Raw genomic sequence first — 24,313 nt, 5'->3', positions numbered from 1 at the left:
TTAAACAATTAACTGAACTACTGCAATCAGTCCAGAACTCCTTAAATAACATACGTTCTTTTCTCACCAACCATTAAAATTAGAGTATTTTCTTATCAGGTTTTTATTTACAAGCCTTTATTATCCACAAAAAACAGCAAATGCATTTCGTACTAAATTTGAAAATGCACTGAAACAAACTATAATTTCGAACACCAGGATTTAATTTTTTAGGATTCATTTATTTTCTAAAAAAAAACTTCTTTGGAGGTTTCACCACAACTACTTTGGGTATAAAACATTTTTTACTTGTTTTTTTTTATGGAATCGCATAACGTCTCTAAAGCGTTTCCAAATTCGAATTTGCGGATTTGTTATAGGGGATTGTATTAAAATATGAACCTTTATCGCCTACTAAATCTAAATGCGATCGGACGAAAATTGTAAATGGGTATCTTAAATTTACTTCTACATTCATTGTAAAACCCAGCAAAAAATCGTAGCCAAAAAAATAGTGAAAATAAACTTTTTGGATCCGGAAGTGGATGAGAATTCAGTGTTTTGGATGTGAATTGGAAAAATATGTGATATTTTGACATATAAATAAATTTTATTTTTTTTTTTTTATTTTTAATGCATTCTAATGCTTGTAATTTGTATCATTTTATTAGTTCTTTATCTGTTTTTAACCTATTTTAAATAAAAAAATTTAAATTTCCCATCGAAAATATGAAAAAAGCGAATTATAAAAAATTGACTCAAATGAACTTCCTGTGCAGTTAAAATAAAGAACATCTTGGGGAGAACATTTTTGGATGTGCTTTTATAGTTGTACCTTTAGAAGAAATTCCAAATTGTTTTGCTGGGTACAGAAAGGAAAGTGGTGAGGGTTGAAAAAATCATGTAGAAGTTTGAGAGAGAGGTGGAGATTGAGAGATGGAAGTAGCCAAAAAATTTAAAAAAGAATAACATTTTTTCAGCTAGTAGTTACTAAATTTATTAAATTACATAAAATCCTTCAATGTTTATCACAGCAATAAAATAATGTTCTTCCTAAAATTTTTTTTACTTATGTTTGTAAGCCTAGAATTTCGTTTTTTGCGTGTAATGTTCACAGTCCAATTTGTAGTCTTAACCACAGAATGAACTCATGAAACTTCGAAGTTCAATTTAATTTATAAAAGAAGCATTGAACTTTAATCAGTATGTGGTTAGAATATAATACATTTTACATGCTTGATAGTATGTCTACCAGAAATTTTGGTCCTAGATCTTACATCATACTTATTTTATGATCAACTCGACCTGTTGCAAAATATTTGCTTTTAATCATAGTTCTCATATTTATATGCATACTAGCCGAACTCGACCCACTTCGCTGTGCCTTAATGATTTTTTTAAAACTGAGAGACTATTTGTTAAAAATATCTGATGGTTTAATACAACCATATCATTCACAGAATATTTCGAAGGATAAGATAATAAAAAAATTCAAAGGATTTGAAGTTATTTCCAAAATTCACATGAATGCAGGGTTCAGTTTATTGGTGGTTAAAGAAGAAGATATAGCTCGCGTAAGGTATATGGTTCCTATTGAACACAACATTTTCTCCGAATGGTAATGTTGATAAAAATTTTAATAAAATACGATAAAATGTAAATTTGGAAATTCAAAGTAAAATTGTTCCTAAATTCGTAACCTATATTTTTATTGCTGGACCTTCAATGAAAATTTCAAATTTCTTGACTGTAACAGTAAAAGATATGTGGAGTTATTAACATGGATCGCTCATCAATTTATCAAAAAACTATTTTAGAGAGAAGTACATCTTCCTCCATTGTGGAATCCATGGGGAGTACCCAACTTCAACTGCATAAAAACTCTCTATATTCCCTGTCAAATAAAGAGGAATCTAAATATTTAAAATTAAAAAAAAGTAGAAAGTCGGGCGGGGCCGACTATATCATACCCTAAACCACCCCTACTGAATTAGTAAACATAAGCATTTGCGGGGTATCATTGGTATAGGTTTTGGGGTATCATTGGTATAGGTTTTGGAGATTTCCATATTTAAGACAAGTAAGGAAAGTCTAAAGTTGGGCGGGTCCGACTATATTATACCCTGCACCACTTTGTAGATCTAAATTTTCGATACCATATCACATCCGTCAAATGTGTTGGGGGATATATATAAAGGTTTGTCCCAAATACATACATTTAAATATCACTCGATTTGGACAGAATTTAATAGACTTTTACAAAATCTATAGACTCAAAATTTAAGTTGGCTAATGCAAACATTTAAATCTGAAGCAATTTTAAGAAAACTTCTCAAAAGTTTATTTATGATTTATCGCTCGATATATATGTATTAGAAGTTTAGGAAAATTAGAGTCATTTTTACAACTTTTCGACTAAGCAGTGGCGATTTAACAAGGAAAATGTTGGTATTTTGACCATTTTTGTCGAAATCAGAAAAATATATATATGGGAGCTATATCTAAATCTGAACCGATTTCAACCAAATTTGGCACGCATAGTTACAATGCTTATTCTACTCCCTGTGCAAAATTTCAATTAAATCGGAGTAAAAGATTGGCCTCTGTGGTCATATGAGTGTAAATCGGGCGAAAGCTATATATGGAAGCTATATCTAAATCTGAACCGATTTCCACCAAATTTGACACGCATAGCTATAATGCTAATTCTACTCCCTGTGCAAAATTTCAACTAAATCGGAGCAAAAAATTGGCGTCTGTGGACAAAGGAGTGTAAATCGGGCGAAAGCTATATATGGGAGCTATATCTAAATCTGAATCGATTTGGATGATATTTTGCAAGTTTTTCGAGACTCATAAAATATTCGAATGTACGGAATTTTAGGAAGATCGGTTGATATACACTCCAATTATGACTGATCGGTGAAAAATATATATGGCAGCTATATCTAAATCTGAACCGATTTTTTCCAAAATCAATAGGGATCGTCTTTGAGCCGAAACAGGACCCTATACCAAATTTTAGGACAATCGGACTAAAATTGCGAGCTGTACTTTGCACACAAAATACATCAACAGACAGACAGACAGACGGACAGACAGACAGACAGACAGACAGACAGACAGACGGACGGACATCGCTAAATCGACTCAGAATTTAATTCTAAGACGATCGGTATACTAAACGATGGGTCTCAGACTTTTCCTTCTTGGCGTTACATACAAATGCACAAACTTATACAAACTGTACCACAGTAGTGGTGAAGGGTATAAACATAAAGAGGGGTACATGTTTATGGGAGTCTTTTCACAATCTGAGCAGAAATGTCTAATATCAGGAGCTATATTTTATTTTGCACCTAAAGTGTTAGTATGCCACTAATATTGAGTCCATTATTAAAAAAAGAGGAAATCGGTCAATTGATTGTGTGTAATAAATCCAAATTTGTAAAAGTCGAGCAATATTAGGCAAGCTACATGCAAGTCTAAATACGATCAGCTTGTACATCAAAATTTGAATAACATAGGTTAATAAATAAGAGTATTATGGCCAAATTGAGCGATGCATATACACGCAAAGAAAAAAAAAAACGTTTGGGAAACGTGTACCGAAAACGTTTTTCTTTTGTTAGAGTTTTTTGAATTGCTTCGAAAATTTTAAACTTTTATCACCAATAAAATTCGTTGTTACAAAATTTTTATTTTTTCAATAAAAAAAGTTATTTTTGAAACAACAACACAGTCCATTTCGTTTATATCAAACACTGTTCTTTTCTAACTTTAGGTCTTTAATAAGACACATTTTACAGTTCGAAATTTAATATACTACAATGTAATGTTGAAAATTTTTTCTGAATTTTCCGAACATATCTGGACTATATGTAAAAAAAAAACAAAAAAAAACTTTGGTCGAAGCAGGGATCGAACCCACGACCCTTGGCATGCAAGTCGGACGTATCAACCACTGCTCCACGGTGCCAAACTAAATGTTTGTTTCTGTTAAATAAACTTGGTTTATTCGGTTCGTGGGCTCCGCAAGCTATGCTATATAAATATTACTTATATGGATATTTATCTATTGATGACCATAACAGGTACATAGCTCAGTGGTTAGTGTGTTGGCTTACAAAGTGCATGGTCCGCGGTTCGATTCTCCGTCCAGGCGAAAGGTAAAAAAATTTAAAAAATTTATAAAATCGTATAATTTCTTCTACATTGTTGGTATTACAGGAAAAGGTGTTAAGAACTAAAAAACACCGTGGATGTGAGAAAGATGAAGGGAAAATGCAATTAGCTAGAAAACGTTTTTTCAGCTAGTCTTTATGAAATTGTTTTTACATCCTGGAAAAGAATAAACGTTTATCACAAAAAGTATATACTTTTATTCCAAATACACTTCCTTACAGCGAAAAGCAAATGAGAAACGAACTTTGTTTGTCTAAAATTTCGTTTGGGAGGAAAGAATTATTTTTTTGCGTGCAGGGATCGAATCCACGACCTTGTGTATGCTAGGCGGTCATGCACCACGGTGGCTCCATAACAACATGTTTTTTAAAATGTCGGACACGGGGAAGATGCCTTTCCGAATATATACCGGAAAATGAAGCACCCTCTATGTTTATATCAATAAATGTAAGATTTAAGGGCAATATTAAAACATAAAGTACTTAGTTCTCATAAAAGGACCATCCTCTACCATCCCAGCATATTGCAAGAAAACTTGAAATTTCCAAAAAAAAAAAAAATGGGACAAAGAGGAGGTGTAAATCCAGAAGAATCCCGTATATAGAATCCCGTACCTATATTCATTTACTCACCTTCTCCCATGTTCCTTGTAAATTTCAAGTAAATGCGGTATTTTAAATTTTGTTCTATTGTTTTAAAAAGAATACGTCTCCGATAAAATAGTGAAAAGAACTGGGCGTTTTTGTCAAGAGACAACCCTACACCTTCCTGAAATTAAAACAAGTATATACAGCAGTAAGTTCGGCCGGGCCGAATCTTAAAAAGCCACCAACATGAATCAAATATAATAGTTTACTTTGAAAACTCATCGTCGTAGCGGGTTACTTGATATATATAGCATTTTAGGGGGTATGATGACAAATCTTCTCCCAAGCAAATCAGGTCAACCAGTATGCTTACCGAAGAAAAAATTAAAGATTCTACCTATGAAGACCAGCTCAGATTCTGGATTTATGAGAACCAATTTTGTTTGAGTTTTAGAGAAATCATAAACATATCGTGTATATGATGAAATAACGCCTTGATTTGAAGTCCTAATAATATTTTGCAGGTATGATTGATCTACAGAAGGTTACCTTGTGTAAAATTTGTGTACGAACAGTTAATAAATGAGGCCCCTATGGTCAAAAATAAGGTTATTAGGGGAAATTTTTTCAAAATCGGGCGATACATATATGAGAGCTATATCTACATCTGAACCGATTTTGATGAAATTTTGCACATACAGTTAGTGCTATAGAAGATTGCAGTTAGCCAACCTTGGTTACGATCGGTTGATAAATGGGAGCTATATCTTAATTTGATCCGATTTCTTCCAAATTCAATAGCGTCCGGACAGACAGACGGACACCAAGCGCTAGATCGACTCAGGAGGTGATTCTGAGTCGATTGGTATATATTTTATGGGGTCTAAAATCAATATTTCTGGTAGGCACATTTTTTGGCCGAGCAAAGTTATTAAGGGTATAAAAACATAGGTTAGGTTAGGTGGCAGCCCGATGTATCAGGCTCACTTAGACTATTCAGTCCATGGTGATACCATATTGGTGAACTTCTCTCTTATGTTATCACTAAGTGCTGCCTGTGTTAAGCTCATTGACAAGGGACCTCCTTTTTACAGCCGAGTCCGAACGGCGTTCCACTTTGAAACCCTCAGAAATGTCACCAGCTTTACCGAGGTGGGATAATCCACCGCTGAAAAATTTTTGGTGTTCGGTCGAAGCAGGGATCAAACCCACGACCTTGTGTATGCAAGGCGGTCATGCTAACCATTGTACCACGGTGGCTCCATAACAACATGTTTGTTAAAATGTCGGACACGGGGAAGATGCCTTTCCGAACATATACCGGAAAATGAAGCACCCTCTATGGTGATATCAATAAATGTAAGATTTAAGGGCAATATTTTAATATTAAAACATTAAGTACTTAGTTCCCATAAAAGGACCATCCTCTACCATCCCAGCATATTGCAAGAAAACTTGAAAATTCCAAAAAAAAAAACTTGGGACAAAGAGGAGGTGTAAATCCAGAAGAATCCCGTATATAGAATCCCGTACCTATATTAATTTACTCACCTTCTCCCATGTTCCTTGTAAATTTCAAGTAAATGCGGTATTTTAAATTTTGATTTATTGTTTTAAAAAGAATACGTCTCCGATAAAATAGTGAAAAGAACTGGGCGTTTTTGTCAAGAGACAACCCTACACCTTCCTGATATTAAAACAAGTATATACAGCAGTAAGTTCGGCCGGGGCGAATCTTAAAAAGCCACCAACATGAATCAAATATAATAGTTTACTTTGAAAACTCTTCGTCGTAGCGGGTTACTTGATATATATAACATTTTAGGGGGTATGATAACAAATCTTCTCCCAAGCAAATCAGTTCAACCAGTATGCTTCCCGAAGAAAAAAAATTAAAGATTCTACCTATGAAGACCAGCTCAGATTCTGGATTTATGAGAACCAATTTTGTTTGAGTTTTAAAGAAATCATAAACATATCGTGTATATGATGAAATAACGCCTTGATTTGAAGTCCTAGAAATAAATTCGGGAACTAGGTCTATATGGGGCCTATACCAAAACATTGTCCAATACTCACCACCTCTTAAAGTTTCTTAAATATCTCTAGAATTCCACTTTCAGACGAATTGGTGAAAACTACGAATTCTAGCAGCCTAAGAAGTAAAATCGAGAGATCAGTCTATATAGGGGCTATATCAAAACATGGACCGATACGGACCATTTTCGACACACCTCTTTATGGTCCTAAAATACGTCTATATTTCTAATTTCCGGCAATTTGGATAAAATCTACGGATTCTAGAAGCCCAAGAACTAAAATCGGCAGATCGGTCTATATGGGGGCTATACCAAACCATGAACCGATACGGACCATTTTCGACACACCTTTTTAAGGTCCCCAAATACCTCTAAATTTTCAATTTCAGACAAATCGGATAGTAAATACAGTTTTTATAAGCCCAAGAAGCAAAATCGGGAGATCGGTCTATATGGGGGCTATACCAAAACATGGTCCGATGGACACCATTTTCGGCACACCTCTTTATGGTCCTAAAGTACCTCTAGATTTTCAATTTCAGGCTAATTGGACAAAAACTACGTTTTTTATAAGCCCAAGACCCCAAATCGAGAAATCGGTTTATATGAGGACTATATCACAACTTGGGCCGATATAGCCCATCTTGACCTGCCTGCATCCAATTATTGAAGGATGTAGCGTGATGACAGACGCGCAGACGGACATGCTTATATCGTCTTAGAATTTAGAATATATATATATATATATATATATATATATATATATATATATATATATATATATATATATATATATATATAATATATATATATATATATATATATATATATATATATATATATATATATATATATATATATATATATATATATATATATATATATATATATATATATATATATATATATATATATATATATATATATATATATATATATATATATATATATATATATATATACATATATATATATATATATATATACTTTATATATACTTTATATAGTCGGAAGTCGATATTTCGATGTGTTACACACGGAAACTTATTATAGCCCCACCACCATTCTATGGTGGTGAGTATAGAAAAAATTCGGAGAACTTTTCTTTAAGTTTCAAAATATCAAAAACAAAGTATAGAATCTTTGTGAAATAGAAATTTTTATTGCAAATCGGGAATAGCACCCCATTGATTTTGGAAAAAATCGATTTAGTTGTAGATATAACTCCCATATATATCTTCGCTCGATTTACACACATATTACAACAGAGGCCAAAGTTTTGCTCTGATTTGCTTAAATTTTGTACAGGGAGTAGAATTAACACTCTAGGAGTGCATGACAATTTTGGTTGACATCGGTTCACATTTATATATAGCTCCCATATATCTCTTTTGCCCGATTTACACTCATGTGAGAACAGAGGTAAAATTTGTAATCCGATATACGTGAAATTTTGCACAGGAAGTAGAATTAACATTGTAAGTATTCATGACAAATTTGAAATCGGTTCAGATTTAGATATAGCTCCAATATATATGCTTTTCAGATTTCGGCAAAAATGGCCACTATACCAACATTTTCGTTGTAAAATCACCAGTGCTAGGTCGAAAACTTGTAAGAATGACTTAAATTTTCCTATACTTCTAATACATATCTATCAACCGATAAATCATTGCTTCAGATTTAAAGGTTTCCCATATTTTTTACTAACATTGTGTTCCACCTCAGGCCATTAGCCAACTTAAATTTTAAGTCTATAGATTTTGCAGATCGGGTCTGATTTAAATGTATGTATTTGGGACAAAAACCTTTATATATAGCACCCAACACATTTGACGGATTTGATATGGTATCGAAAATGTTGATCCACAATGTGGTGCAGGGTATAATATAGTCGGCCCCGCCCGACTTTAGACTTTCCTTACTTGTTTTTTATTGTATAAGTATAGTGCCTACAACAAGATAACCAAAAAAGTTTGGAAATTAATTTAATTTTATTTAAATTTCGAAATATATTTCGAGTGTTTTTCATATCGCTATATAGGTTTCATATTATTTTTTGCTTTATTTCAACATAAAATTCTAACTTAGCAACAATGCCTAGTAGGGATTTTGAAAAATAGGAGTCAGTGGCAATACTGTCATTTGAAGGTAAGAAATTAGGATACCGTTTACCTTCGCGATCTTTGTGCTTTTTATAAGGAATGCAAGTAAACCAACGTCCGAGTAACGGTTATCGCTGTGTTTGTGCGTACACGAAAACTTTCAGCATAGTTCATAGCATAATTTTAGGATCAATATAATTTTCGATAATAACGGCGACCATACGGAAATTTAGCTTAGACTCAAACCATATAAATAGCATAGCGGTATTGTTTCTCACCTTCCAATACAACTCTGCCTAACTTTTACTCCTATGAAATCGATAGCCATGTTTCCGCTATTATCGATCACGGTTGCCAGATTTTTTGAGAGAGATCTCCAAAATGTATATGCCTAACCGCAGTATTTTTCTCCATGAAAAATCCCCAAAGAAAAATTAATATAAAAATTTTATAAATAAATTTCATTCTACAAAAAATTAAAAAACCCATCATATTATCGAATTCTTTAATAGATAAGGACTTTAACTGTATTACAAATGCAGATGTATCGCCGATTAAAAAAAAAATAAATATATTTCAATACATTCAAGAAAATTTATTAGACATAAAAAAATCCAGAAAAATCCCCAAACCATGGTTTTATCCCCAGATCTCCAAGTCCAAAAAATTTCCCAATCACGAGAAAAAAATCCCCAGTTAGGGTAAAATCCCCTAATCTGACAACACTGTTATCGATAGTTGACATTTTGCTCCGTTAAAAAAACATGGAAATTAGGATACATATCTCATTTATCAATTTTCGTTCTATTTTTATATCAACGAAGGTATTAATATACAAATATACGTCAACTTAAAAAATCCAAATTAAAACAGAACTTCAAAGCAAAAGTGTTTTCCTAACTTTAAAAAAAAAATAAACCAAAGATGTAAATTTCTCAAAAGAAATATAAAGCTAATTTTGAAGCATTTCTATTTTTAATATCATAAATATATCAAATAATTAAAAGATTATTTCTTTAAAGCAAAATTAGCTTTACTTTACGACTTTAACAGTGGGAAATTTAGTGTCATAAATTTGAAGAAACGAATTCTTCAATTTAATCTTAGCTATTGTGACCTTTCTCTTAATTAAAATTTATTTCGTTTCTTTCTTTCTATTTTTCTCTACTTTCCTCAGCTTCTACTGCTGCCCCTAATTCTTTTTTTAACTAGGTCGAGACTACTGACGAAAGCTTCAAATAAGAAAAGGTCTGTGCAGATAACCAATGGCTTTAAAACTATAATATTTGCAGCATCATTTTTCGTAGTATTGTTCCTCACAGAACTTATCCAAGTCCATATCTTGTATGATTTTATCTATTTTTATACCCTCCACCATAGGATGGGGAGTATATTAACTTTGTCATTCCGTTTGTAACACATCGAAATATTGGTCTAAGACCCCATAAGTCGTGGTGAAATTCTGACTCGATTTGAGCATGTCCGTCCGTCTGTTGAAATCACGCTAACTTCCGAACGAAACAAGCTATCGACTTGAAACTTAGCATAAGTAGTTGTTATTGATCGGATGGTATTGCAAATGGGCCATATCGGACCACTTTTACGTATAGCCCCCATATAAACCGACCCCCAGATTTGGCTTGCCGACCCTCTTGGAGGAGCAAAATTCATCCGATCCGGTTGAAATTTGGTATGTGGTGTTAGTATATGGTCTATAACAACCATGCAAAAATTGATCCATATCGGTCCATAATTATATATGAACTCTGGAGCCTCATGGAGGAGCAAAATTCATCCGATTCGGTTGAATTTTGGTATGTGGCGTTAGTATATGGTCTCTAACAACCATGCAAAAATTGGTTCATATCGGTCCATAATTATATATAGCCCCCATATAAACCGATCCCCATACTTGACCTCCGGAGCCTCTTAGAGGAGCAAAATTCATCCGATGCAGTTGATATTTGTTACGTGGTGTTAGTATATGGTCTCTAACAACCAAGAAAATATTTGTCCATATAGGGCCATAATTATATATAGCCCCCATATAAACCGATCCCCAGATTTGGCCTCCGGAGCCTCTTAGAGGATCAAAATTCATCCGATGCGCTTGAAATTTGGTACGTGGTGTTAGTATATGGTCTCTAACAACCACGCAAAAATTGGTTCATATCAGTCCATAATTATATATTGCCCCCATATAAACCGATCCCCAGACTTGACCTCCGGAGCCTCTTAGAGGAGCAAAATTCATCCGATGCAGTTGATATTTGTTACGTGGTGTCAGCATATGGTCTCTAACAACCAAGCAAATATTTGTCCATATAGGTCCATAGTTATATATAGCCCCCATATAAACCGATCCCCAGATTTGAACTCCGGAGCCTCTTGGAAGAGCAAATTTAATATGATCAGGTTAAAATTTGGTACGTAGTGTTAGTATATGGTATCTAACAACCATGCCAAAATGGTCCATATCGGTCCATAATTATATATGGCCCCCATATGAATCCATCCCCAGATTTGACCTCCGGAACCTCTTGGAGGAGCAAAATTTATCCGATTCGGTTGAAATTTGGTACATTGCGCTAGTATATGGCCGCTAGCAGCCATGCAAAAATTGGTCGATATCGGTCTATAGTTATATATAGCCAATGGCCAATCACACAAAAATTGGTCCATATCTCCAAAAAAATCTACAAAAATTTTATTTCTATAGAAAATTTTGTCAACATTTTATTTCTGTAGAAAATTTTGTCAAAATTTTATTACTATAGAAAGTTTTGTCAACATTTTATTTCTGTAGAAAATTTTGTTAAAATTTTATTTCTGTAGAAATTTTTATCAAAATTTTATTTCTATAGATAATTTTGTCAAAACTTTATTTCTATAGAAAATTTTGTCAAAATTTTATGTCTATAGAAAATATTGTCAAAATTTTACTTCTATAGAAAATTTTGTCAAAATATTATTTCTATTGAAAATTTTGTCAAAATGTTATTTTTATAGAAAATTTAGTCAACATTTTATTTCTATAGAAAATTTTGTCAAAATTTTATTTCTGTAGAAAATTTTTCAAACTGAATTATTTACGTATTTATTCGGCCTTTTTATACCCACCACCATAGAATGGTGACGGGGGTATAATAAGTTTGTCATTCCGTTTGTAACACATCGAAATATCGATTTCCGACTATATAAAGTATATATATTCTTGATCAGGGAGAAATTCTAAGACGATATAACAATGTCCGTCTGTCCGTCTGTCTGTCTGTCTGTCTGTCTGTCTGTCTGTTGTAATCACGCTACAGTCTTCAATAATGAAGCAATCGTGCTGAAATTTTGCACAAACTCGTCTTTTGTCTGCAGGCAGGTCAAGTTCGAAGATGGGCTATATCGGTCCAGGTTTTGATATAGTCCCCATATAAACCGACCTCCCGGTCTTGGGCTTATAGAAATCGTAGTTTTTATCCAATTTGTCTGAAATTGGAAATCTAGAGGTATTTTAGGACCAAAAGAGGTGTGCCGAAAATGGTGAGTATCGGTCCATATTTTGGTATTGCCCCCATATAGACCGATATCCCGATTTTACTTCTTGGGCTTCTAGAATCCGAAGTTTTTATCCTATTTGCCTGAAATTGGAAATCTAGAGGAATTTTCGGGTCATAAAGAGGTGTGCCGAAAACGGTGAGTATCGGTCCATATTTTAGTATAGCCCCCATAAGAACGATCTCCCGATTTAACTCCTTGGGTTTCTAGAAACCGTAGTTTTTATCTGATTTGCCCGAAATTGTAAATATTCTGGTATTTTAGGCTCACAAAAACGTGTATCGGATTAAGTTTTTATCGGTCCATTTGGTAATGCTTCCATATAGACCGACTTCACTTCTTGAGGGTGTAGAAGGCGCACTGATCATGAAAATTGCTTGAAACTCAATGTAAAATTTCCAGATTTTACTTCTGCAGATTTAAGATTTCAAATCAAGACATTATTTTATAATTTTCTTGCACACTTACAAGAGATGTTAATTATTCCTCTAAAACTCAAACAAAAATGGTTCTTATAAATCCAGAATATGATATAGTCCTCATAGGTGAAATCTTTAAATTTATCTTCGGGAAGTGTCCTCAAGCCCTCTTGAAATTTCAAAGGAAACCCTAATATTTGGTTCATGGTGGTGGGTATTTAAGATTCGGCAAGGCCGAACTTAGTGCTGTATATACTTGTTTTGTTTAGTACACTCTTAGAAATATATGTTTTTCATATGTTCCGATATAAACAAAAAGTGTTTCGGGCACAATTTTAAAACACAATATATTTAAGTGCAAACATGTAATGTTCCTAAACTAACACTAAATGTTTGGGACACCTATGTTAATATGTTAGAATATATTATGTTTGGGGCATGAATGTTTCATAAAAATCATATGTGTGAATGCAAACATGTATAAATTTACAAATTTCGACTAAACATACATATGTTGTGATATTTTATTCAAAGCGACAGAGAGAGTATAGAGAAAGAAATAGAGATGGAAACCGGGAGAGTTGACAAAAGATATCAACTTAACACAGCGAAAGAATCAAAAGAGAACAATTTCTGTGAAACCGCTTGTATGTTGTTTCAGAAAACTGTTTTATGATAAGGCAAAAAATTTGATATGCTTAAGTTTAAATATTATTTAATTTGAATAAAGAGAATGGACATTCGGAACCAAGAGAATAGACATTTGAAAAAAAGCCTGTGTTTTCGCCTTGAGAGCAGCATTTTCTGTATGTGTGGACATGTGTTTTATTTATCATTTTGGCATTATGGGCACAATTTTTTTCTTGGTTCGTTAAAAGAAATGAGGGGTCTTCATAAAAATAACGAAAGGGCACTATACTCTTTTTAGAGTTGGGACAGTAAAATGAAATAAGGAGGAAATAGTGAAAAATTACACAGTAAAATGTATAAAAACAAAGTTTAGTTCCTCTTTATTAATAAGTAGTCCAAGAGGAGTTAACGGACACCTTCAAATATAAAAGCGGGCATTAAGTTCGAGTTTTGCAGCTAAAACAATTTAAAAATTTTATTTTCTTTAAAATGAATTATTAAAAAAAATAAAAGGCATTTTAGACCGATGGTGTTAAATGCTAGTAAAAAACTGCTCACGCCTAAATAAATTTATATTTATATTATAAAATTATTTATGTATGTTTATACTCGACTCCACGTTCTTCTTTTGTAAGTTTTTGAATTCCTTCCAAATTTTAAAGTTTTGTACCAAAAACAGTTTTTTGTTACAAAATTGTTATTTTTGCAATAAAAAATAATATTTTATCCAAAAATCAGTCAAATTCGTTTATATCAAGCGCTGTTAATGACTATAAATCTTTAATAACCCACATTTCGATGTTTTATTATAAAAATTTAATATAGTATAAATATAAATGTGTAAATTAAAAAAAAAAAAACAAAAAAAAAAGTGTTCGGTCGGAGCAGGGATTGAACCCACGACCCTTTGCATGCAAGGCAGACATGCTAGCCACTGCTCCACGTGGCAAACAAATGTATGTTTCTGTTAAATAATGTTATGTTTGCATGGGCTCGTGGGCGCTGCAAACTATGCTATATAAATGTAACTTATAACGATAATTATCTGCTGGTGACCATAACAGCTACGTAGCCCAGTGGATAGTGTGTTGGCTTACAAACTGTATGGTACTCGGTTCGATTCTCCGTGCAGGCGAAAGGTAAAATTTAAAAAAATAAAAAAGTGAATAATTTCTTCAACATTATTTGTATTACAGAAAAAGGTGCCAAGAATTAAAATATTTCGTGGAAGTGAAAATAACGAGTATGTTAGGGAATGAGCACACAATCGTCTTTGGGAAAAATTCTTCCAAGCATATAACATTTTTGGGCTCAAAATATTTCCAAACATATAATATGTTCACATAAAACAAAGATATTAATGTTTCGGCAGTATCCAATAATATATGTGCTTCCTGCAAAATATGTTTGGAACATATGTTAAAGAGGCGATTTTTTTTGAGGGTGTATATACCACGTATGGACTATCTTACAATTTAGAAGACTGTGTTAAGGATTTTTTAAGATACCTTGCCATCGGCAAGTGGTACCGCAACCCAAGTAATTTGATTGTGGATGACAGTCTTTAGTAAAAGTTTCTATGCAATCCATGGTGGAGGGTACATAAGATTCGGCCTGGCCGAACTTTCGGCCGTATATACTTGTTCTACTTATTACATATGGAAAAAATCAAAATAGCATATGCAAACATGTACTTAGTGTTTCACTTAAAAATATCATTAATTTATTACTGAACAGTCTAAATTCATATTTAATAAAACAGTTCACATTACAGCACACGAAAATGAAATGTCAGCATGATTCCTATTTATAAGCCAGATGTATTTAGAGATTCATCATAACGATGTAGTTTCTTCGCGTCCGGCATCATTTTTGATGTAATCCTCGTTACTGGATGCTAAAGAATTATATTCGTCACCGTTTTCCTCTTCATTCACATGATTTATCCAAGATGTAACATCGTTGGTAGTTACTTCCATTGCTTGATGTTTTTCATATTCGATTATGTATTCACGAAGCAAAAAGTTTTCACTCTTGATAAGTCTAATTAGGTTCTTGGGAACGTCTGGTATTGCCCAGGCAATCACAGTCTGTATAGCTCCGGTGATATTCTGGGTGATAAAAAAATATGTGAATAATTGATAAATCTTAACAAACATAGACAAATCGTAAAAATGCAATGCATGCTTTTTTTCAGTGCAGTGTCGAAGTGTGCCTTAGAAATGCCATAGAAGGCAAATAGGAAGGCTTCGTTATATTAACGAAGTGTGTCTTTAAAATTGAGACAACGAAACAAATTTGTAAATATAATAAACATTTTCATTAGTTTAATGAATTTTCTATAAGGAACGAAGCTTTTCATTCTATTAATGAAAATGATCGTAGACTCATTGAAAATGTTTTGTTATATTAACCCTTAAATGCGCACTGTATCTTTTACGATATAACAAGAAACAAATTATTACGTCTTAAAATTTTGACAGAAATCTATCAAATTAAGTTAGTTGTATTTAGTACATAATAGCGCTATTTCTAAAAATATGTCTTTCCGGAAAATTTGTTGTACTTCTGAGTAATCTGCAGACAAAAATAAAAATCAAATATTGATGTTAAACAATATTTACCAGAGATGAAAGTAATGTTGGTAAAAAAAACTGTGTAGTGTAAACATTCTCTACTAAAATCAAATTGTTTGTTTGTATATAAAAACTTAGTTTAATTCGCACCGTATTTTTTAAGATTCAACGATTGTTAAAAAAAAACATATTTTTTGGAAAAAAGAGGTATGTTTATGTTCTTTATTTAGCATTTTGAATATTATATTTTTTCGGAGGAATCGGTGGCCTTGTGCATTTAAGGGTTAATAAAAATTAATTTTGGATTATATATCAATGAATTTTGTGTGAACTTATTTTCTGGGGTTGTTTTTTACAGTCGCATTACATTTGTTTGATGAGGATATACTAATAAACCATTGATAAAAAATTTACCTGAAATAAAACAACAAAGACCACTCGAGCCAATAGTAGCTTCCAATAAATTACAGGTCTCTCATAGGGCTGTGGATGCCATGGAGGATTCCTTAAATCAGGATAGAGACATGATGTTACATTGGCATATTGTGATGTGCTTATCCTTGGTTGAATTTCAAAATCTTTGGTATTAAAATGCGCCAAAGTAAAATTAAGATAGCCAGTTAATTCTGTATCTCCGGAGTATAAGACATATACCAATTTCGGTATGAAATTTGTAGAAAATGCTATGATAAGGGCGCACGATGTTACTGCAATTCTTGTGACAACCTGCATGATATTGAACCATACACCAATCTCATGAGCCCTCTGAGCCATAGGTCTTCGTATATATTTTAGCATCTTCAGAGCATCCGTCCGAACTTCAATGACATTGTTGATTAAGGCAAATAGAGGGGCCAAGGGAAAAGCCAATCCAAAAAGGGTTACAAAACCATATTGGATAACTAAAAGCATAGAAAAAGAAAGTAAGTTAGATAACATATTATGGATTGTTTAATTTACAATCCTACTCCTTATAAAGTAGAAATGAGAACAATATAGATGGTAAGGATTTAAGATAAGATTACCACTACCATTTTTGTCCTGGCAGAAGTAACCGTCTAACCGGGTTTTTACTTCTAAAGCGAAAATAAGTAACCGTTTATGAAACCAGTTCTAGTGGACATATTTTTTATACCCTCCACCATAGGATGGGTGGAATATAAACTTTGTCATTCCGTTTGTAACACATCGAAATATTACTCTAAGACCCCATAAAGTATATATATTCTGGGTCGTGGTGAAATTCTGAGTCGATCTAAGCATGTCCGTCCGTCCGTCTGTTGAAATCACGCTAACTTTCGAACGAAACAAGCTATCGACTTGAAACTTAGCACAAGTAGTTGTTATTGATGTAGGTCGGATGGTATTGCAAATGGGCCATATCGGACCACTTTTACGTATAGCCCCCATATAAACCGACGCTCAGATTTGGACTGCAGAGGCTCTTGGAGGAGCAAAATTCATCCGATCCGGTTGAAATTCGGTACGTAGTGTTAGTATATGGTCTCTAACAACAATGCAAAAATTGGTCCACATCAGTGCATAATTATACAGATAGTCCCCATATAAACCGATCCCCAGATTTGGTTGGCGGAGCCTCTAAGGGAAGCAAATTTCATTCGATCCGGTTGAAATTTGGTACATGGTGTTAGTATATAGTCTCTACCAACCATGCAAAAAGTGCTCCACATCGGTCCATAATTATATATAGCTCCCATATAAACCGATCCCCAGATTTTAATTTCGGAGCCTATAAGAGAAGCAAATTTCATCCTATCCGGCTGAAATTTGGTACATGGTGTTAGTATATCGTGTCTAAAACCGTGCAAAAATTTTTCCACATCGGTCCATAATTATATATAGCCCCCATATAAACTGATCCCCCGATTTGGCTTGCGGAGCCTCTAAGAGAAGCAAATTTCATCCTATCCGGCTGAAATTTGGTACATGGTGTTAGTATATGGTCTCTAACAAGCATGCAAAAATTGGTCCACATCGGTCGATAATTATATATAGCTACCATATAAACTGATCCCCCGATTTGGCTTGCTGAGCCTCTAAGAGAAGCAACTTTCATCCAATCCTGCTAGAATTTGGTTCATGGTGTTAGTATATTTTCTCTAACAACCATGCAAAAATTGCTCCACATCGGTCCATAATTATATATAACCCCCTTACCGATCCCCAGATTTGACCTCCGGAGCCTCATGGATGAGCAAAATTCATCCGATTCGGTTGAAATTTGGTACGTGGTGTTAGTATGTGGTCTCTAACAACCATGCAGGAATCGGTCCATATCGGTCTATAATTATATGTAGCCCCATATAAAGCGATCCCCAGATTTGATCTCCGGAGCCCCTTAGGTTAGGTTAGGTGGCAGCCCGATGTATCAGGCTCACTTAGACTATTCAGTCCATTGTGATACCAGATTTGTGATCCGGAGCCCCTTGGAAGAGCAAAGTTCACTCGATTCGGTTGAAATTTGGTACGTGGTGTTAGTATGTGGTCTCTAACAACCATGCAGGAATTGGTCCATATCGGTCCATAATTATATGTAGCCCCATATAAAGCGATCCCCAGACTTGATCTCCGGAGCCCCTTAGGTTAGGTTAGGTGGCAGCCCGATGTATCAGGCTCACTTAGACTATTCAGTCCATTGTGATACCACATTTGTGATCCGGAGCCCCTTGGAAGAGCAAAGTTCACTCGATCCGGTTGAAATTTTGGTACGTGGTGTAAGTATATGGTCTCTAACAACCATGAAAAAATTGGTCCATACCGGTCTTAATTATATAACCCCTATTTAAACCGATCCCTAGATTTGACCTCTGGAGCTCTTGAAGGAGCAATATTCATCCGATCCGGTTGAAATTTGGTACGTGGTGAAATTTGGTACATTGCGCTAGTATATGGTCGCTAACATCCATGCCAAAATTGGTCCATATCGGTCTACAGTTATATATAGCCGATCCCCAAAAATAACCTACCAAAATTTTATTTCTATAGAAATTTTGACAAAATTTGAAATATTTTTCAAAGTTTGTTAAAATTTTATTGGTATAGAAAATTTTGTCAAGATTCTATTTCTATAGAAAATGTTGTTACATTGAATTATATACGTATTTAATCGCCCTCTTTTTGTTTATGGACTAACTGACAATTGAGAAGACGGTGTAAAGAAGCTTTAATATACCTTGCCATCGGCAAGTGTTACCGCAACCCAAGTAATTCGATTGTGGATGACAGTCTTTAGTACAAGTTTCTAAGCAATCCATGGTGGAGGGTACATAAGATTTTTTTTTTTTTTTTTAATGTACATCACTAGAAAGGTAATAATGAATATGAAGCGCTTCAAGTATGTGTTCCTGGTATACAAATTAAAAAGTGATTTTTTGGATTCGGCTGTTTAGTCGAGAAAAAGGTACTAGATAACCGAATGTATTTTATAATAAAAAAAAATATTTTCTATTCAATAAAAATATTTACCCATTTCCAGATATTCAGCAAACATAAGACTAGAACTCCAAGGCTGTAAATGATAATCCTTTGTCCATTGATTATGAATTTGCAATTTCTGTTTATTTTTACTCGTACATTTTTTCTTCAGCCGTTTCTTCAATAGCGGCACTGTTATTTCCACAATACCATTGACCACTTGTTTACCAATCATTATGATAACCAATTGCAAACATAATTCCATAAGGCATCCCCCAGGATTACATTCTTGTTGGCGAAGATTAAATAAACGATTATATTCCCTAGGATAGCCAACAAATTTCCCCTTCACAAATGCAATGTAGAATAACGAGGAGTAATAATTCACAAATTGAAAGCTATAAATTTTCAGAGTTAAACTTTCATCGTATTCCGTTTGAGTTCTACAATATTCCAAATTCGTTAAAATTTTTGCCAAATAGGAATAGGCATAGTGGAGCACCGATATGATGATCAAATCGATACAACCAGCAGTTGCTGGCATAAGCATAATTCTGGCTGTCATCGAATTTGCTTCGCCAAAAATTGTATGAGAGGCCATTTGAGCCATACGATAAACAATCATGCCAGCTATGGCTATCAGTGATATGGATATCTGTTGAAGCAAATCTTTATCAGTATTCGGTATATTTCATATGGGACAATAAACTTACCGCAAGTAGCATAAGACTGTAACTGGTGAGACTTGGAAAAAATTTAGTTTTCCAGTAAGGCATATCAAGGTCAAATAAGTTTTCTTCGTCCAATTGTTTGAGTTTTTCGGCCAATTTTCGATCTTTACTCAACTTCTTTAGATATTGAGGACGGGGGTGTTCTACTTCATTTGAATAGCCTGTTAGCCCCCAGCGGTATATAAGGTTGGCAGAGTATCGTTTCCATAGCTCCAAATAGATAATCGCTGAAATAGAAAACATTTTGGAAATATTAAGGTTGAAAATCGTTTATTCTATTTTATGTTGACGTTAGCAAGAGTAAGCATTTGTCCGATGAAACGTCAACATCTGACACCAATCTTCTTGCATTGGTCTGTTTTAAGTGGAGCAGTAATTATTGGTCCGAACCACATGAGGGGTCGACTTCAGAATGCAATATCGAATATATAGATCAACATCAGGTTGCTCTCATTTCAAAACCGCTCGTCTGACAACTGACATATTTATTTAAGCGAAGGTGATTTCATTGGGTACAAGCTTACAAAAACATATTGATTGGTTTCAGAAATAAAGTTATTCTGAATGGAGCTCAAGCGTGATAGTGCGATTGCTTTATATTTGACTGGAAAATCACAAGTGGCAATCGTTAGAGCACTCCATCATTGTTATTGTGTTACTAACAGTGTTATTGTGTTACTAACAGTGTTGCATTGCGTCCAAAAAAAGAACGAAAAACCGATAACAATACCAGAAATGAAATTCCGAAAAGTGAAGGTCAAATGAGAAGTCATTCCAAAGAGGTTAGCTGAAAATTTAGACCTTCGATTCTACAGAGAACGGATCCTAGCAGACTCTGCAGTAGCGCATAAGGATCCCGAGGATGGCATATCACTGGACAAGGCCCAGGGGTCTGAATGTTAACCCGGAGAAGACAAAATCATGCCTATTAATTTGAATCTCATCACAATCGCCGATGGTAGAGTGGACGAAAACACGAAACATGACGAACCATCAAAGGATAATAGGGGAGAAGGTGATTCTAATGGCAGATACGGCAACGATCCACGATCCTATACTTGAGGTGGCCATGGCTGACGATTATGATATTCTGACGCCAGTAAAATGGTCCTGTGAGAATGTGACCCTAGAACAGATACCACAGCGATGGATCGAAGGACGGGGCGTATATGTAGATCTCCCAGACACCGAGGTCTTATTCCCATTACATCATAATCTTGAAGTTATAATCGCGTTCCGTAATGGAAAGTGTTAATTGGCTAGGAAAAAACGCGAGGTCCAAAACGTGAACATTTGCACAGTTTGCCGGAGGGCAATGGAGGCAATAGCAGACATTACGGCCCATTCGCGAACCGTATTGGAATGCAAAAGAATGATCAACGAATACTCGGAATACGGCAGGATCCGCATCTCAAGGGTGCCAGAATAAGAGGAAACTTAAAGACAGATGAACTGGCGATAAGAACTAGGAAACATAGGGAAGTGAACTTGGAAAACGCAAAGCCAAGAATGGCAACGCGAGCCGAGTTGGATGAATGGGTACAAGAGACACGTAAAGCGATGTGAACTAATGCAACGTTGACGACCAAATCACTATGGGATAACCCATATAAGTAAAAGAGTGGAAAATTAAGAGATTAGGACGATAGTCAAGAGAGCCGTGGAAAACCGGGCACCTAGAATTGAGAGCACATCTGTGCCGCATAGGACCCACGGAGGATGGTGTATGTGAGGCGTGATTTGGGGATGCTAAGACCTTGGAACTCTGCCTTTGTCACTGTTCTACCAATCTCTGGATCTCAATGGAACTTGTGCGCTTGGGCCATTTTGGAGAGTAAGATTGGCACTAACAATACCAAAGTGGAAGATTGGCACTAACAATCGGAAGTGGTGCAAAAATTGACGCAGAAGCGATGAATTTAACATGGGCCTGTCATAGGACGGAAGTCCTCCATTTCAACAGCCGTTGCATTGAACTTGCATCACTTTGTTAGGTGTGATCCAAATTCAATGTTTTTAATGTAAATTAAAAAATCTGTGATATTTTGTCAAATAAATAATTTGTATATTTTTTTATAATTTTTAATGGATGCTAATGCTTGTTGGAAACGTTTGACCTCAAATATTTTTAAAAATTCTAAATTTTTTCAGATTGGATTTAGCATTTTTTCGACAAAATTTAAACGATTTGTACCATTTTAGGAATTTTTACTCAGTTTTTAACCTACTTGCAACCAAAAAAGTTAAAATTACCTATTAAAAATGTGAAAAAAAAAAAACAAGTTATAAAAATTTAATTAAAAGAATTTTGTGGGTAGTTAAAATAAAGAACATCATTGGGAGTGCATCTTCTGGAAGTGCTTTTAAAGTTGTGCCTTTGGAAAAACTTCCAAATTTTTTTGCTGGGATGCTTGTCGAAACCAGCTTTACTTTCCGAAAAAATAACATGTTACATCTCCTCCGTGAAAAAACAATATTATGCTATTGAAACATATTTGGGCTGATCATATTCTTTCTCTGTGTGCAGATTTTACCGACTCACGTTTGTGAGTGAGTTTTTATCTATTATCTTTTTGGCAACTCTGGTTTACTCAGCTGTTACAGTTTGGAGCGGTTTATGTGCTAGTGGCATCATTGCACCGCACTTTTTCAAAGATGCTGCAAATTGTAACGTAACTGTGAATGGTGAGCTCTACCGTGAGGTGATATGTTATGTAACTTTTTCGACCTAAATGAAAGAGCTTAACTTGCATGACATGTGGTTTCAACAATAAGGTGGCACCTACCACACAGCATACGTAATAACGGGGTTATTGAGAGACAGGTTCGGTGAACATTTTATTTCACGTTCGGGGCCGGTCAATTGACCCCCTAGATTGAACGATTTTAGACATTTTTTTGTGGGGCTATGTTAAAGCTCATTTTTATACAGACAATCCCGCTTCACTGGAAGGCCCATTGAAGCATTTAAATTATACGAGTCGAAATGTTGGAAAGAGTATCCAAAAGCGTTTTTCTTTTGAAATATTTTTATAGCTCTTAAAAAATCACCCTTTACTTACTCTAAGGCTTAATTGAAACATTTTCGACTTTTGGCCAAGGAGAAAATGTTTGTATTTTTAGCACAAGAAATCTTTGTACTCACGATAACATATTTTTCAGTGTATATCCTTGCCATTTCTTTTTAATGCTAATTGATTTATTACCTACCCCAAATAGACATCAAAAATGCATATATGACCGTCATATTATTGTCAATCAGATAATTTATTTTCGAAGATCGACAGGTTTTACTCAGCTCCCAATAATCACAATTTCTATCGCAAAGGGGACACATTAGTGTAGATTTATTACTGCTACAAATTTGATGACTGAAAATAAAATAAGATTCATTAGTAATTTCCAATTGGATCAATTTTTTTTTTTTTATAATCTCTCCGCACCTGATAGAATCTGAATTCCATGTGAAAAATCCATAAACAAAAACTAGAATACCCAAAATACTCAAAGGTATCAACATATGGGCGTAAAACCCAAGCCATGCATAATAAATCGCTATTTTAGCCCCAAAGTAGTCTTTTATGGCATCCAAAGGTTGTATGCTAAAGTAAATAGTGTTAAGGACAAATTTATGGTTGAGAATGATCAAAACTTACTGCATCCATTTTCGTAGTGAAGCCCATTCTTTTAATAAAATTTGACGATCTTCCTCCTGTAAAAGACCACAAAAGAAATCAGTTATTCTTGGTTTTTATTTATGAATAATTCGTATACTTCATGTAAACTGTATGCACACTCATAGACTCCATCGGCTAAAAGCTTTTCTATTCCGAAATTATTGGCCGTTTCTTCACAATCCACAAAATGTTGACGTTCGAGTATGAAATTTATTATGTAGATTCTGGTGCCAGCATCAAAAAAATTCGGACGTTCATAATCAAATCTGAAAATATTATGGAATTGCGTAAAAAAGATATGTTAAAGGCTACTTTTTTTAAAGGCTACTTTTTTTAGATAATTTTTATACAGAAATACTTGGGAACCAAGGTACAAAGGTCCACACATTTAAAGATTCATT

The 24,313-nt window shown here is 34.2% G+C and overlaps 1 protein-coding gene across 2 annotated transcripts in view; it reads right to left on the bottom strand.

The window, feature by feature from the left end:
- Positions 1 to 15,184: 15,184 nt before the first annotated feature.
- Positions 15,185 to 24,313, bottom strand: part of LOC142228228 (anoctamin-2-like) — a 46,540-nt gene continuing 37,411 nt past the window's right edge. For both annotated transcript variants that reach the window (XM_075298605.1, XM_075298606.1), the window contains exons 4-11: positions 24,010 to 24,178; positions 23,892 to 23,947; positions 23,679 to 23,837; positions 23,446 to 23,606; positions 20,218 to 20,462; positions 19,556 to 20,159; positions 16,484 to 16,971; positions 15,185 to 15,604 (exon numbers count right to left, since the gene is read on the bottom strand). In XM_075298605.1, coding sequence (XP_075154720.1) covers positions 15,329 to 15,604; positions 16,484 to 16,971; positions 19,556 to 20,159; positions 20,218 to 20,462; positions 23,446 to 23,606; positions 23,679 to 23,837; positions 23,892 to 23,947; positions 24,010 to 24,178 — 2,158 coding nt within the window. In that variant the 3' untranslated portion in view covers positions 15,185 to 15,328. The remainder of the gene's footprint in view (positions 15,605 to 16,483; positions 16,972 to 19,555; positions 20,160 to 20,217; positions 20,463 to 23,445; positions 23,607 to 23,678; positions 23,838 to 23,891; positions 23,948 to 24,009; positions 24,179 to 24,313) is intronic.

This window comes from Haematobia irritans, chromosome 3 (genome assembly GCF_050003625.1).
Source record: "Haematobia irritans isolate KBUSLIRL chromosome 3, ASM5000362v1, whole genome shotgun sequence".
NCBI classification, from domain to species: domain Eukaryota; kingdom Metazoa; phylum Arthropoda; class Insecta; order Diptera; family Muscidae; genus Haematobia; species Haematobia irritans.
This window is presented reverse-complemented; position numbering and strand designations above follow the sequence as displayed.